Here is a 14272-nt window from a genome sequence, read left to right as displayed (position 1 = left end):
AGCCTCCTCTTCTCCAGACTAAACCCCCCTGGTTCCCTCAGTCGCTCCCCATCAGACCTGTGCTCCAGACCCTGCACCAGCTTCGTTGCCCTTCCCTGGACATGCTCGAGTCATTCAATGGCCTTTTTGGAGTGAGGGGCCCAAAACTGAACCCAGTAATTGAGGGGCGGCCTCACCAGTGCCAAGTCAAGGGGTAAGATCATTTCCCTGTCCCTGCTGGCCACGCTATTGCTGATACAAGCCAGGATGCCATTGGCCTTCTTGGCCACCTGGGCACACTTCTCAGGTTTTTCTGAAAATATTGATTGTGGTGTATCCAGAGTCCATAAAACTTTCTGTTAATGTTTACTACAAATTTACTTGTTTAGTTATCAGTTGTCTGGCGAATATTTATTTGGTGGATATTTAATAGTTTCATTCAGATGTTGGAGTCTTACACTTCATGATTTATCGTTTCTCCCATCTACTTCAAAGACTGCTGAAAATATATCCCAACTGTTGAAGGATTTAGTTGCTTGTGAAAAGGGAAGTTGGCATTAATCCATACATTTCACTGAAATTATTGTGGAGTGGCCAATACAAAAACAAATTACGTTTTTCCATAACACTGTAGCTTGGTGACATTCCCCAGGGCAGATAGGAAATAGATCAGTTTGTCCCTGAGAATATTCTGGAAATTATTTTTACATGTTAAGAATGAATGGAGTTGTAGGACTTAACGTGCTGCCTCCTTGACATTACAAAAGTGTCGTGGAAGGGATGAAAGGGAACTTCACAAGGCTACTAGGAAGAAGTTGGGGATGAACAAGCACCAACATGGCAATGCTAAGATACTCTGGCCCGCTACCTCGCCATCCTCTGGCTTGCCAGGGAGGGCACCCCACCTCCCTCCCAGCCCCAGTTCTCCTGTCAGCAGAAGCAAGTTTGGTTCTTGTGATGGAGTCAGAACAACAGGCTTTGCTGGGCCCTTGTTTAAGCTGTGGTGAGCTGTGGCGCAGGGCTATCTGGTAGGTACTGATCACCTGTGCTTGTTATCCCTTTCCTCCTTCACTTTCCTTTTTGCCACCTTCCTACCTCCCTTCCTCCATCCCAATGACCAGCCTATCCCTAATTAGTTTTCCCTGTTGATTCCAGTCTTGTTAAATCATAACCAAATTTGACAGCACTTGTACTGTTCCCTCGGTGATCTTGGCAGTACTTGGCACTCCTGGTGCAGTCACCCTGATGTGCTAGCTGGGCATGCATCCCCTCCCTGGAGGTCCTCCTTCCTGCCCTTTAGCTGCTTCTAGGGTTCTGTTTTTCACATAACTCTCCCTTAACCACTCAGGAAGTCCAGTCAGCCCTCAGGGCACTGTCTGTAAATTTTGTCAGCATCTCTCCCAGTTACAGGCTGTCTCCAGCAATCTCTTAGCTCCTGTCTAGGGGTGTCTCGTGTCCTTTTTGGTTAGCTTACTCCCATGCCAGGACTGAGTTGGCTGCCTGTTCCTGCAGCCCTGCCAGAGCTGTGACTTGCAACAGGGTCATATATACAAGTGCTGGTCTAACCTATTCTTTAAAAAAGTTCCAGGAACAGGGATTTCTCTAGTTTTACTCTGTTTATTCTTCTATTTTTTCACCTGATATCCATCCTAAGTGTCCCTTACTGCAGGTTAAGCTGGGAACTTTTCTACAGTATTCATGGAGTAAAACTGATCACTTTTCCTTTGTAGTGTTTTCACTGTTACCCTTTCAAAGTGGTGTTTTGCATCTGTATTTTTCCTTATTAAATTACACTGAGTTTAGACCATCTCTCTTTTATGTTAAAATTATTTTTAATCCTGCTTTCTGAAAGCACTGACATTTTCTCTTGGGTTTATGTCACTCCGCACATATATTAATTAGTATGGTGGAGTTATTGGTAAGTCACTCCATGACTTGCTACTGAAAATTGGATCATGCAGGAAACTTGGCTGTAATTTCCTATATGATGCTTGATATGTCTTCTTAGCTGAACAGGTATTTTTCAGCGTAGTTTTGCAACCAGGATGTTGTTTTCTCATTCTTCGTGTGGTTTACTTGTTAAGACCAGGTCGCCACCTTTGCTTTTGAGAGTGTCATTGATGAGATCAGCTACTGTGCTGATCTCAAAAAGGAAACTAGATATTGTTCTTAACAAATTCAAAGTAACTTTTAACCTTCTGTAGTGTGTTCCAGGACTTTTGAGTATCAGAGCTGCTATGTCTGGTCTGTAACTCAGTTCCTGCTTTCTCCTCCACTCTCACTTTTGCTGCTGTGTTTGCTCTTTTACCATCCTCTGGGACCTTGCTGCCTCTCCCTTTAGTTTGCTTTGCTGAGTTCTTAAACTACTCCAAAGCAAAGCCCCTTCTGACTTGAATGCAATTAATTCTTCAGTTGTGTAATGTAGGAATACATCTAAATGTTCTTAAGAAATCCTTACTGTCCTTAACATTCATTTTTTCCCCACTTTGTTAGATGGTTTGCTATAATTAACTGAGATTTTTTTTTTTTTCCTTTGTAAAGACTATTAAAATCTGCTGTTGTCTTAGTTGTTGGTTTGTTTTAACTCTCCAGTTAAATAATGGTTTTATAGCTTCCTTCCGCTCTGTTTTCTGAAATACATATGAAGAACCTCTTTTTTTAGGGTTTTCTTTTGTCTGTTGCCAAATAAAATGTGTTTTTGCCTTAGTCTTTCGAACTTTATCCCTAAGTACTTGTGTATTTCCTTTTTACTCCATCACATTTCTCTTTGTATAGGATTTCTGATACAATTATATTCACCTTACTATGTTTCCTGTCATTCCGAAGGCAATATAAACTTGCTGTTTTACTTTGATAGGGTCTTTCTACTCCTGCTACAGTTTTGGCACACTTCTGTTCCTTTGAATGAAAGATGCTACATAGTTATTTTTTGAACTTTATTTTTTGAACTTTTTTTTTTTTTTTAAAAAAGAAAGACTGTTGTTCTTATGCCACAGGTATCTTTGCAGTCCTGGCCTCCCAAAATTCCTTTTGCATTCTTTGTCAGTTTTACCAGGTTGTCAGAATCCAATTAAAAATAGGATCTCTCCGAAAAGCAGAATTATTCCCAGCATATAATCAGGAACATGAGAAATTGTTTCTCTATGGATTTTAAAAGAAATATTTCAGTGAAGTCACTATTTCATTCTTTCTTCTTCTTCCTCTTTAAAAATAAAGAAAAAGGGGGAGAGGTTTCCCTGTTGTGGTTTCCCAAGTTAAAAGAAGTTGTTAAGGTTCAAAGGCATAAACTCAAAAGGTTAAAGATAGAATTTGAATAATCTGTGCAAATATGTTCATATACTTATTTATACTTATGCTTACCTCTTAGAGTGCATGAGCATTTATTTCACAGGTTAAGTGCTCACTTACACGTAGCGTTCATGAATAGTTTTCTATTACTTTTTGTTCAGTGACTCTGTGTTTACACCAGTTTACTCTGCTGTGAAGATGGTAGTATTAATTTTTCTGAGCTTTTCTTTGGTCTTTTGCACTTGGGTATTTAAGGGTTCATAAATCTTAATCTCTCTTCACAGTCATCTGAAGAAATCTGTGTGGAGTAGCAATCAGTTTACTCACTGATTTAATATCCAGTAGTTTTGGATGTAAGATGCATTCAAGATCTGTTCAATAAGAGTTCAAGGTATTATATAATACTCTGTATGTTCAGGTCCTTTTAAGTTCACTGACAATGCAGACTACTAAATAGATCAGCCAAGACAGTGGAAAAGACATAATTGGTGACCACTTCTGAAAAATTAGGCATAGTGAACATCTCAGATGCAGAGATAGAGGCACAGATAAAGCAGAATTTCTCAGAAACAGCATTTGACTACCTTAATCACAGGACCTAGATCCTTTTTTTTCCGTGTGCAAATTGTCCAATTTAATAAAATCTTTTTCAGTTTCAATTGTTGCCATATCTCATTGCCCAGCCTTTACTTCTCCTCTGCGTGGCATGAGGCCAGATGGCAATCATATAATTTTTCAGAATATGGAACACAAATGCAGAACTATGACTACTTCAGGCACATCTCTGTGTTCTGGTGATTCCTGACATTGAATCTTTTATTTATTTAGTTATTTTTGAATGTTATATATAGTCTTCTGAAATTGTTTTGTGAGTTACTTATGAACTTGTGCACATTAATCTATAAAATAAAGATGACTGTTGTCTATACAATAGAAAATAAGTACGAAGCCAGTTCTGGGTGCGTTCCTCCCACCTCTGAGTGAATATGACTGAAAAGTTCTGTTACCACTAGCTTCCTCTTCCAGATAACTTTGTGGTCTCACAAGCATCAACATAAGCCAGGAGAGAATTTTCATTCTGTTATTTCATCAATGGGAAATGTTTGGAATTTGCATTGTAAAACTGTCACCAGTTTGGATTTTGCTGGTTGTTAATAACACCACTGTTTCTTGTGGAGGACAGCGCTGACAATAATCGACCAGTTCATTCTTGACTGAACACTGAAGCTGTTGTTCACTGTTGGCTTCCTTGCCTTTCAGCGGCATCTTTCTGCTCAGCAATGAGCTTTGCCATGTACGAAGAAAATGGGCATTATGCTATTTCCTTTCCCGAGCAGCCTTTTCGCTTTGTCAAGATCTTTATACAACCATTGATTCCAAAGACTGGAAGTGATTCTCTGGCTATATGAGAACTAGACTGATGCTCTGGTGTGTCACATGGTTTAGCTCTTGCATATTGGGTTTGCTAAGGGAAGGTGTTTCTTTGAAGGAGTTATCCACAGCTTTCCTCCACTTCAGATGGGGAAAAGGTGATTTGTTGCTATTGGTGAAACTCTGCCTCTATTCCTGTTTGTTTTGTTTATGGCTTTGTAGTGTTTTTCTCTTTATTGTGGAAAGTATTTCATAAACTTATTTGAAAGCCAGGGCTATTAGTAAGTAATCTTTACTAAAACACACTGTATTAATTTATCTTTTTTAAAAAAAATGAAAGAATTTATTGTTTGCTTATGATACCAATTTAATTTGAGGCCAGCAGCTTCATGGCAAGTGAATCAGTGCAGACAGTCTTTCAGAGCAGAGCACAGCATACCAGACAGGTCATAGGAGGCATTTTTAGCTGTCTGTCCCTTAGATCAGTCATAAACTTTGATTGAATGGGAAATAACCTTTGACTAGAAGGGAGGACTCGGAAGTCCTGCTATTGTATTCGCTGTAAGCTAAGGCTGCTGCTTTTAAAAAATCTAGAAAGTGCAGAGCACAGGAGTCTGCCAGTATCGCTTCTTGTGGCGCAGAGGACTAATGATCTAGGGAATTCACCTTGGAACAGTTTGAGGAATTTGTTGTTTTAACAAACCCTGGGGGTAGTTTTCTGGAACATCTAAGAGGAGGATGATTTGTTTTGTTACAGGTGCCTCCTGGCATCTCAGAAATGTACAAAATAGATTGTCTCCAAGACATATCCAGATATATCTGTCTGCCTGAGTCTTTTGATACCAGATGGCTTCCTCCACAGCAAATCAGTCCAGAGGAACAGATTGTCACTTCGTTCTTATAGCTTCTGCAAACATGCAAGGATACACAAGTATTAATGTGCTAGGGGACCCCCTTAAAAATCCTTTAGTCTATAGACTCCAGTCCTTCGAAAAAAAACCTCCCAACACCCACGTTTGTAGTCCCAATGTGTGGCTGAGGGCCTTTCCTCATAGCTTTACAATCTTAAATAATGAAAGCTCTAGAGCAGCGAGAAAATCCAGATGCTTTTACAAGAAGAAAACTTGCATTTGCAAACAAACGAGTTTTGGGTGTGGGTTTCACTGACTGCAGTCATCAGTGCTCCAGTTCAATACAAAACCAGTGCTGAGGAGTGGTTAGAGAGATATGACCACTTTATCTGCAGGGCACACTGGCAGGAAAGCTGGCTGTGCAACTGCCGGGGAGCACATTCGTGTAAAAGCAAATCACGTTCTCATGGGAAAAGAAAGAATAGAGATTAAGGCTTTGCAAGTAACATCTGATGTCCTCAGTAGTGGAATGGTATCTTTAAAGTTACATAATATAGAGTTTCAGGTGTAAATCTTAATGCTTTGAGAAGTTTCAGTATGTGAAGCAGGAAAGCTTTTTGGAGGAAAAAATTTTTTTATGTATTTCCCTCTTCCCCAACTTTGGAAGTATCAGAATCAGCTTTTTTACTAGGCTGAACATTGCAGTTTCTTAGAAGAAACACAGCAGAGCTATATCCTCTGTAAGCAGAAGTGCAGCTGTAGATAGAAAATTTCTTTATTAAAAAGTAAATTTATTTAGCAACAGTGTTAACTACTTCGCTATTGAATCACTGCTAGGTATGTCTTCCTTTCTGCGTTCTCGGTTGCACTTAGTAGGGCCAAACTTCCTTCCCAGATCTAGTTTCATTGACACTTTCTCAGTTTCATGAGCTCTGCCCTTCAGACTGGCGGCCTTGTTCTTTGCTTTGTGGGGGGGAGAGACGATCCTGCCCCTGTCTACAAATAAATCTTTCCAGTCGGTGCACGGGGAAACTTAAAACCCTCTTTTCTGTTTGGCATCTAGTCTGCATTCCGGTTCCTGGGATGAGAGTTGAAATCTCAGCTCTCCTGTGTTGCTGTGCAGTCTGCAGTGAGGTGTATGTTTATGGCTGCTTTTTTTTTTATTTCTCAGTAAACCTGTGTTGTATGGGTGAATGCTTAGATTCAGAATGGAGCAGAGTCAGTGTACGTATTTACCTCACCACCAGAGTCATTGGTGAGCAATGTATAATTTCCAGTTCTTCCAGTAAAGGCTGAGGTCGAAGGACATTTTTAGGATGCAAGCTGAGAGACCACTGCTGCATTTGTCTAATAAGCAAAAAAAATTTTGATTAAGTTGGTCTAGCCTTTTTAGACACAGGGGCTAGACTAAGCTTCTGAGACAGCTCTTGTGGGTTGAAACTCCTTTACAGCCCATGCAAGCAGCCTTCCTCCTCTGCAGGACAAGTCTGACTGGGCCTGAAAACAGAGCGGGAACTTCAGAGAGCCTGCTCCAGCCTACTGCAGGAGGGTGAAGAAGCGTGAGGAGCATTGAATGCTGGTGGATGGTGCTGTCTGTCAGGTTACAGTGCACAGGAGGAGGTAGCTGGGGAAGCAGTTTCTCCCTCAACAGCTGTACTCCCACCTTCTCTGAGAAGAGAAGAAGTGATAGGCTAAATAGTCATTTTATGGACTGGCACTGACTGGTAAGTTACATGTTGGATCTTGTTGACTTGACTACTGAAGTAGCGAACAGCTGTAAACGCACTTGCTAATGGATTTAGTCTGTGCCTTTGTGGGCTGCTCTAGGAAATGTTGGTTTAGGCCCCTTAATCTATAACCTGTTGGTTAATGGTTGGACTAGATGATCTTCAAGGTCTTTTCCAACCCAGATGATTCTGTGATTCTGTTTATTTTGAAGAATATGGAGCTGGAAAGGTCAGGATTATCACCGTTCTGTACAACTCTTCTGCCTGAGCAGGTGAAGTTTTGTAAAGGCATCTGAACTTAGGAGGTGTACACAAAGCTGAAAGCCTGCTTTAAGATGTTGTTGGAAATGTTGGATACAGTGATCTTCCAAGGTGATGATGACAATGATGACTTTATTGCTGCTATTGCCAGGTTTATGTTCAAGTTAAGTTACTTCTTTGACCTTTCAATAGGTGCAGCAAATAGAACAGGAATAGCATAAGCAGTTTCCGACTGTGTGCGCGAGGCATGTGTGCTCATCGGGTTAAACATTTTTAAAGCATTCCTGAGACTTTGACATTCGTAGCTGGTTAAGATACTGTTACCTGACACATAACCTCTTTGTATTGATTCACTTATGACTTACACTTGCCATAGTTTGTTTGCCTGCCAGATTTTAAAATCGAGTATATATTTTCAGGTAGGTTTGGATAGACCAGAGATACAAAAAAAAATAAAGGAATTTTTGGTGCTTTTTAAACAGTACACTCCTATCATCATAATCTGCCAGGATTAGAGGAGTAGAGGGTTGAAAATTAATTTAAGAGTCAAGATAGAAGTTGAAAGAGGAAGGAACATCTAATTTTATATTAATGAATATTTAACTTAAATGCCTAATATATCTTTTCTTGGAATGTTACATTTTAACATGGTTCCAGTTGTTAAGGAAGGTACAAATGATAACGATCACTATATTCAAGTCATCCTTAGTTTATTTCCTTATACTGGGAGAATATTACTTTTTTTTGTCTACTGATCTGTTTTCCATGATTTAAAAAAAAAAAAGAAGAAAAAAAGAATTGAATTCCCAAGCTATAAATAAACTAATAATGAATAGCAGTGTAAATAATGTTTTTGTTCTATAAATAAGTACACATATTTCTGTAGCTTTTCATAACAAGCGCTGGGTTCTAAGTACTGGAAAACAGTGCGAACAGCTCCCTATTTAATCTAGTATTGTGCATATTTTAATAATGAATTTCATTTTTATTTCTGTCAGTTAGAAGAACGGCTCTATAATTCACTGTTAAATGACACAAGATACTGTTAAAACCCAAGACTTGACAGTTTCTGTTTATAGACATATAAACTCACATACATGCTCATTTCCCTGAGGAGGAAATATTCCTCTTATTTTTATACATGGGCCTGGTATGAAGCTCCATGAGAATGACCAAAGATCTACAAAATCCCACTTCACCAAGAAATAACTCAAGAGCTCTGTTGTTTAACCCAGACACAGAAAGCAAAGGGGGTGACAAATCATAAATACCTGTATGTCAGGCAGAATTCTGCTAGAGAGGCATCTGTTAACAAAAGTTTAAGTTGTGCAAAATGAGAAATGTCTTTTTTGGAAGGGAGGGAGGCTTGTTTTTCTTTTAATGAAAGAGTTACTGACATATCATACCGCTGGCAGCAGTGGAATCTGTTTGTTGGCAGTTGCTGAGGGAACATCCCATTTTGATTTAAAGATTATTTTCTGCTTCAAACAAATTCCTGTAGTGGTTCCCATGGTTAATGCTGCACAGGAGTGTAGCAGACCAAGTGATTTGCAGCCAGTCCTGCTGGTTTATAAACCACAGCCTTTTCTGCATGTGTGTTGTTTTGGTTGGTGGTTGTTTGGTTTTTGTTTTTTTTTTTCTCCTTTCTGTTACATCAAGGTGCTATGGTTTTCTGTGACTCGGACTTCATGTTCAGCATACATTAACTGCCTGTTGATCTTACATTTCACTTGTTTGAACTTTTACACAAAAAAACTAATAAGCAACTTCTTGTTAGATATTTATTTTTAACCTTCTGACCATTTAAGTGCTCAGTTGCTTCCTTTAAATGCTTTTTAATGATTTTACTAACCATGGTGCTCTTACCTTCTGGCAGCTGGTGTCATCCTCTGCGTTTTGCTCTGAGGAGGCCTCATAACTTTCTCCCTCACTTTGTCAGTATCGAGGAAACTGGCAGAAACAATTTAAACTTAAAGTTTTTCAACATAGAAGGACTGTTCTGTGATTTTCATGAGCAGTTCTCCACTCTGACTTGTGAGAATCCTTGCGTTCAGCAAGGAGAGATCCTTCAGTCCTCAGGTGATTCTGTTGTGTTCCAGGAAACACTTCTGGTGCTTGATCCAATTGTAAATCCAAATTACAGTTTCCTTTCAGCCCTTAAGAATTTCCACAAAAGTTTTGGGAGCCTGAGAAAATTTGAAAAACCTGAGTATCCTAAAAACTGTCCTGGAGACCCCTGGTAACTACTTGAGTAGTTAGGATATATGTTCACAGGCTGCCAGGTGGGCTAAATCCTTCCTAGAACCACAGTTCACCTCCTGTTTGGGCCATTTGACTGCCTTGGCTCTCTTTGGGCAGGAGCGGCGGCAGCTCAGGGAGTGGCTGGTTCTCCAGCCACAGAGAGCATTCTCAGAGCCTTGGGGTGAACTGTGGAGCATGTCCCTTGGCTGGGCTGGAGACGTGACAGAAGTTGCTCCATCCTTCCCCTACCTTCCAGCTTGACGCAAGGGTCTCCTGTGTCATGGTTAGGCTGGTGCTGCTGTATGCTTTTGAAAGACAAAATAGTCAGGTTTCCTTTTTCTGTTGTTCCCACCAACAGTGCACTGAAAGGTGCTTTAAGTGTGTTTGACAAAATCAGGAAATGGACGCAGAAAGAAAACATGCGGTTCACGAGAACACGTGCTCTGAATTTAGGAAGTATCTGTTGGATGGATGACTGTGCAACATGCAGTTTGGCCCAGACTTGCCAGATACTTGGGTTTCCAGTTAGCTACATAGTTTAGCGTGCTGCCCTGGCTGTTTTAAAAATTTGGGTTGCTCTGGTTACAGTGAATTGGCAGGATGACTCCCCACAGTAATCCCTGCATATAGCTCCAGGGGTGGGTGGGAGCAGACAGCGCTGTTGAGGTTTGTGTTGTGCCAGAGCCTCTTGTGTTTTATGATAAGAGCTTTTCAGAAGTGTTCCAGAAGGCTGGTTGAAGTCTGCAATGTTTTACCTGAAACTTTTCACATTTGAGGTGGGGTGGGGAGGGCGAAGAGAGAGAAAGCCTTCTGTTATATCTAAGGTGGGCTTCCAGGGAGCTCTGCATGGACCCCTGGTAGCTCAGCCCCGTGGCTCTGCTAAGCCCGGTCCTGGGCATGATTTACTATGTGGGTCTGCCTTACGACTGAGACCAAAAGAATCCTACCTGCTCCTCCACACCTCCCAACACTTTTGCCATCTTTTCCATGCTGCTGTTGCATTCAAAAAGTTCCAGCCTTTGCTGAAATTTCATTTTTACAATTTTGAGTGATGTTTGCACCAAACCCAACCCTCCTCCATCTCTGGTGACATTTCATGTGAACTGGAAACTGTGTTTGCTGGCCAGATCTAATAAGCTCCACCCTTCTGTCTTATAATGATGTATTGTGTACTTTTTTTTTCTCTTTAGTATGGCAATGAGGCTGTTTATCATAAGTGCACTGGTGGCTGCTCACCCAGTCAACTAAACCTCTTGTTTCTTGACTTTACACTTCTTGATTTTGTCACTTAGGTTAACTTAAGGTTCTCTTAATGTACTTAAATGTAAATATTTGGACATATATATCAATGCCTAATGGCTTTCACTGGGTGTTAAAAGATTATTATTTGCTATTCAGTTGCCTATTGTGGTTTGTAGTGTTCCTTGTTGCAGAAATTTTTGTGTCCCCAAATGAAAATAATTTGTCCTATGTCTTATTCTGGTGTTCAGTCACTGAGACTGTCAACGTGATCTTCAAGTCTTAATGACACGAGTAAGACAGTTGGAGTTTGCCTGCAGCCTCTAAATTTCTGAAATATCTGCATTTGTTTTAGATTTAATTTTCCTGATAGTGGATTCAAATAAGGAATAGAAATTTTGAAAGCTTAAATGAACTCAGAGATGTGATTTTTTTGGGGGATTAGGATTTATGACTCCTAACTTGCATGCTTCTCCTTTATTTTACCCCAGAGCTTGCTTGCTTTTTTTTCTTTTTATTGCTGATGCCAAGTGACTTGTCAGTCTGGCTACAGAAACCTAACCCATGCTTTTTTTTCTTTAGGCACTCAGTGTTACTGAAACTCTGATCAAACCTTTGGAAAGATTTAGGAAAGAGCAGCTAGGAGCTGTAAAGGTTTGTCCCTCGTTGCCTTTATGATAAGTTTGTTTAATTTCTCTACTTGGATTGCATTGCAGTAATGACATGTATTTGGCAGTGAGATACTATTGTTTATATTTCATGTATTCACACTTTTTTTTTTTGTACTTTGAGAACTTGCTTCAGAAACAAATGGAAAGTATGTTTCAAGAGGAGAAGAATGTGTCCTTTCCATTCCTGCTCTCCTCCCCCTCCCTTATCTCTTGTCTGGAATAGGAACAATCCAGCTAACAGCCTGCCCCCCTTCCTAATGGGTAACCCTGTACTGCTTTGTATTTGCTTGCAGTTGCAGTCAAAGGCTGAAAAATATTAACTTGCTCATTCATATGCTTTTAACAGCATTTTTGCAACCTGCTAAGTGAAAATTACCTTTATTTTATTTTTTGTTTGAATAAGTAACTCATTAGCCTCTCCATCCCTGTTTTCTTCCACTGGTAGAGAGACAAAGACAAGAACTCAGTCAAAGTTTTTTTTTTTTGTGAAAGTGTTCAGTAATTTTTTTTAGATTGTCACTCTGTGTATATTTAAAAAAAAAAAAAAAAGACAAAGTAAACTTAATGTACTAAGTATGGACTAGTTTTGGATAAAATTAACAAGGACAAGTTTGATCTCTCTGCCTGTCTACCTTCCTTCTTCCAGTGAGAAATCTAAATGCTTATTAAAAAGAAAAAAAAAAAAAAGAAAAACCCCAACTATTCAACACAGTTTTCTGTTGCAAAACTTAATTCATACATTTTTAAAATACTACTCTGCTGATGTTTTATGATTCCACGACTTCACCAGCAGTGGTATTTAATAACGAAGACAATATTTCAGTTACAAGAGTGCTATGCATTTTGACTTTTGCAGGAATGATTAACACATTTGGAATATGATTTCACTGTTCATGAACGGAAAACGCTCTGTTGATCATAAATCATTACAGTTCAGTAGTATAATGAGCTTTGTGTAATTTTATGGACTTCTGAGTATATTAGACGTCCCAACCAACATACAATAAAAACTTGATCTGTAATGTAGGGAGCTTTCCAAGGAAAAAGGGAATTAATCCTAAATGTAACCTATTGTCTTCGAAGCAGCTGAGATGAATGGATTATTTCAACAGTATTTTTGGTGTTAAAGAACATTGCCAGTTTTGGTGTGAGAAGTCCTAATGCTTTAATTTATTTCATGATCTTCACTTGTTTCCTAGTCAAAATTCTGTCCCTGATGTTTCTAACGTGACAAGTTACATTCACACAGTCTATATCTCACACTTTGTTTGAATGGATGTTTTTTCCCTTGTGTCCCTGCATACTGTTTCTGTGAAACTGAAGGTCTTATTTTGTGATTTAGCCATTTTTTTGGACAGAATTCTCAGTGACCTTAAGTAGAACAGTCTTGCATAATTGTGTGACATTTAAATAAAAATCCTCTAAAAAAATTTAACTCTGAAGATTATATTGAATAAATATTCAGTTAAGAATAAAGTGCTGACACTGGAAATACAGTACTGCTTAGCTCAGAAAACCCAAGTTATGGCATCTAGTAGTGAAATATATCTGGAACAATGTGTAGTATTTGCTTTAGGAAAAGTTTACACTCTACCATTACAAAATAAAAGTTGTATCTGCTGCCTCAGATTTTCCTGTATCTTATATCCCCTGCTGATGAAATGGTCTAAGTTAGGCTTAAGAAGAAAAAGAAGAGAAAAAAAGTTTAGCTCCATAGTGCTAGAAACTGAGACCCTTACTGAATTACCGCTTAGTAAAAGGTATTGCTACTCTAATCCCAAACTGTATGTGCAAAGGTTCTGGCTTTGCCTATTTAGAAGTCAGTAGTGCTCTTTTTTTTTTCTGGCAGCGCCCAAATGTTGACCAGCTCAATGGAAGTTTTGCTAACATAAACTCAAAGATTGTCCATCCGTGTGTCCCCGTCCCTCCCCCCCCCCCCCCCCAATCTACTTTCTTCCTAATTTCCCATATGCTAATGTATTGTCTCTAATCACACTAATACCACATGCATATCTTAATGTTTCTCAGTTAGTAACGAATACTGTGGCTACTTTTTTTAAAGGAGCTACTTAGCATAATGGTGAAAAAAATAGCATTTTTGGTAAAAGCCCTTGCTGAGGAGCAATCCTAAACAGCTTAGATCCCCTCTTGAATACAATGCCGTCTTCAGAATCCAATTGTTCAGAGAACAAAAATGTGTATCACTCATATATAGTATTATTAAAAGTGAAAGATTAAGAGGAAAAAAAAAATGAGCAAGTATTTCCGTACAGTCTAACCAGTATGTTGGGTAGAATACATTTAAATGAAATTCCAAATTGATAGATGGTAGAAAAATATTTTTAATTGAACTGATAGCTTTCTGATGAGTAAATCTGTCAGTTCTTGAATATGTAATTAAATATTTTACTTATTTCAGTTAATTTTCAACTCTAGTTATTTATCCTAAAAATAGCTTCAAAACTGGTTGGTTGATTTCATCAATACTGATTTCTTGTCTTAAAACAGAGTTAGGGGAGTAGGAGTGAGGAAATGAAAGTGTTGTTTTACAATGTCTTCTACTAACTTAGATCCAAGAACTCTGATTTCCTAGGACCATTTAATGGCTGTCCCTCTTCCAATGCATTGCTTTTGGTGGTCAGAG

The 14272-nt window shown here is 39.1% G+C and overlaps 1 protein-coding gene across 4 annotated transcripts in view; it reads left to right on the top strand.

Moving 5' to 3' along the window:
- Positions 1–14272, top strand: part of ARHGAP10 (Rho GTPase activating protein 10) — a 152595-nt gene that overhangs the window by 45158 nt on the left and 93165 nt on the right. For 3 of the 4 annotated variants that reach the window (XM_074867496.1, XM_074867494.1, XM_074867497.1), the window contains exon 4: positions 11540–11611. The exons of the other annotated variant lie outside the window; for it this stretch is intronic. In XM_074867496.1, coding sequence (XP_074723597.1) covers positions 11540–11611 — 72 coding nt within the window. The remainder of the gene's footprint in view (positions 1–11539; positions 11612–14272) is intronic. 4 annotated transcript variants of the gene reach the window in all.

The sequence above is a fragment of the Strix uralensis genome, chromosome 4, assembly GCF_047716275.1.
Source record: "Strix uralensis isolate ZFMK-TIS-50842 chromosome 4, bStrUra1, whole genome shotgun sequence".
Taxonomy (NCBI): domain Eukaryota; kingdom Metazoa; phylum Chordata; class Aves; order Strigiformes; family Strigidae; genus Strix; species Strix uralensis.
Note: the sequence above shows the minus strand (reverse complement) of the source record. Positions and strands in the feature narration are given on the sequence as shown.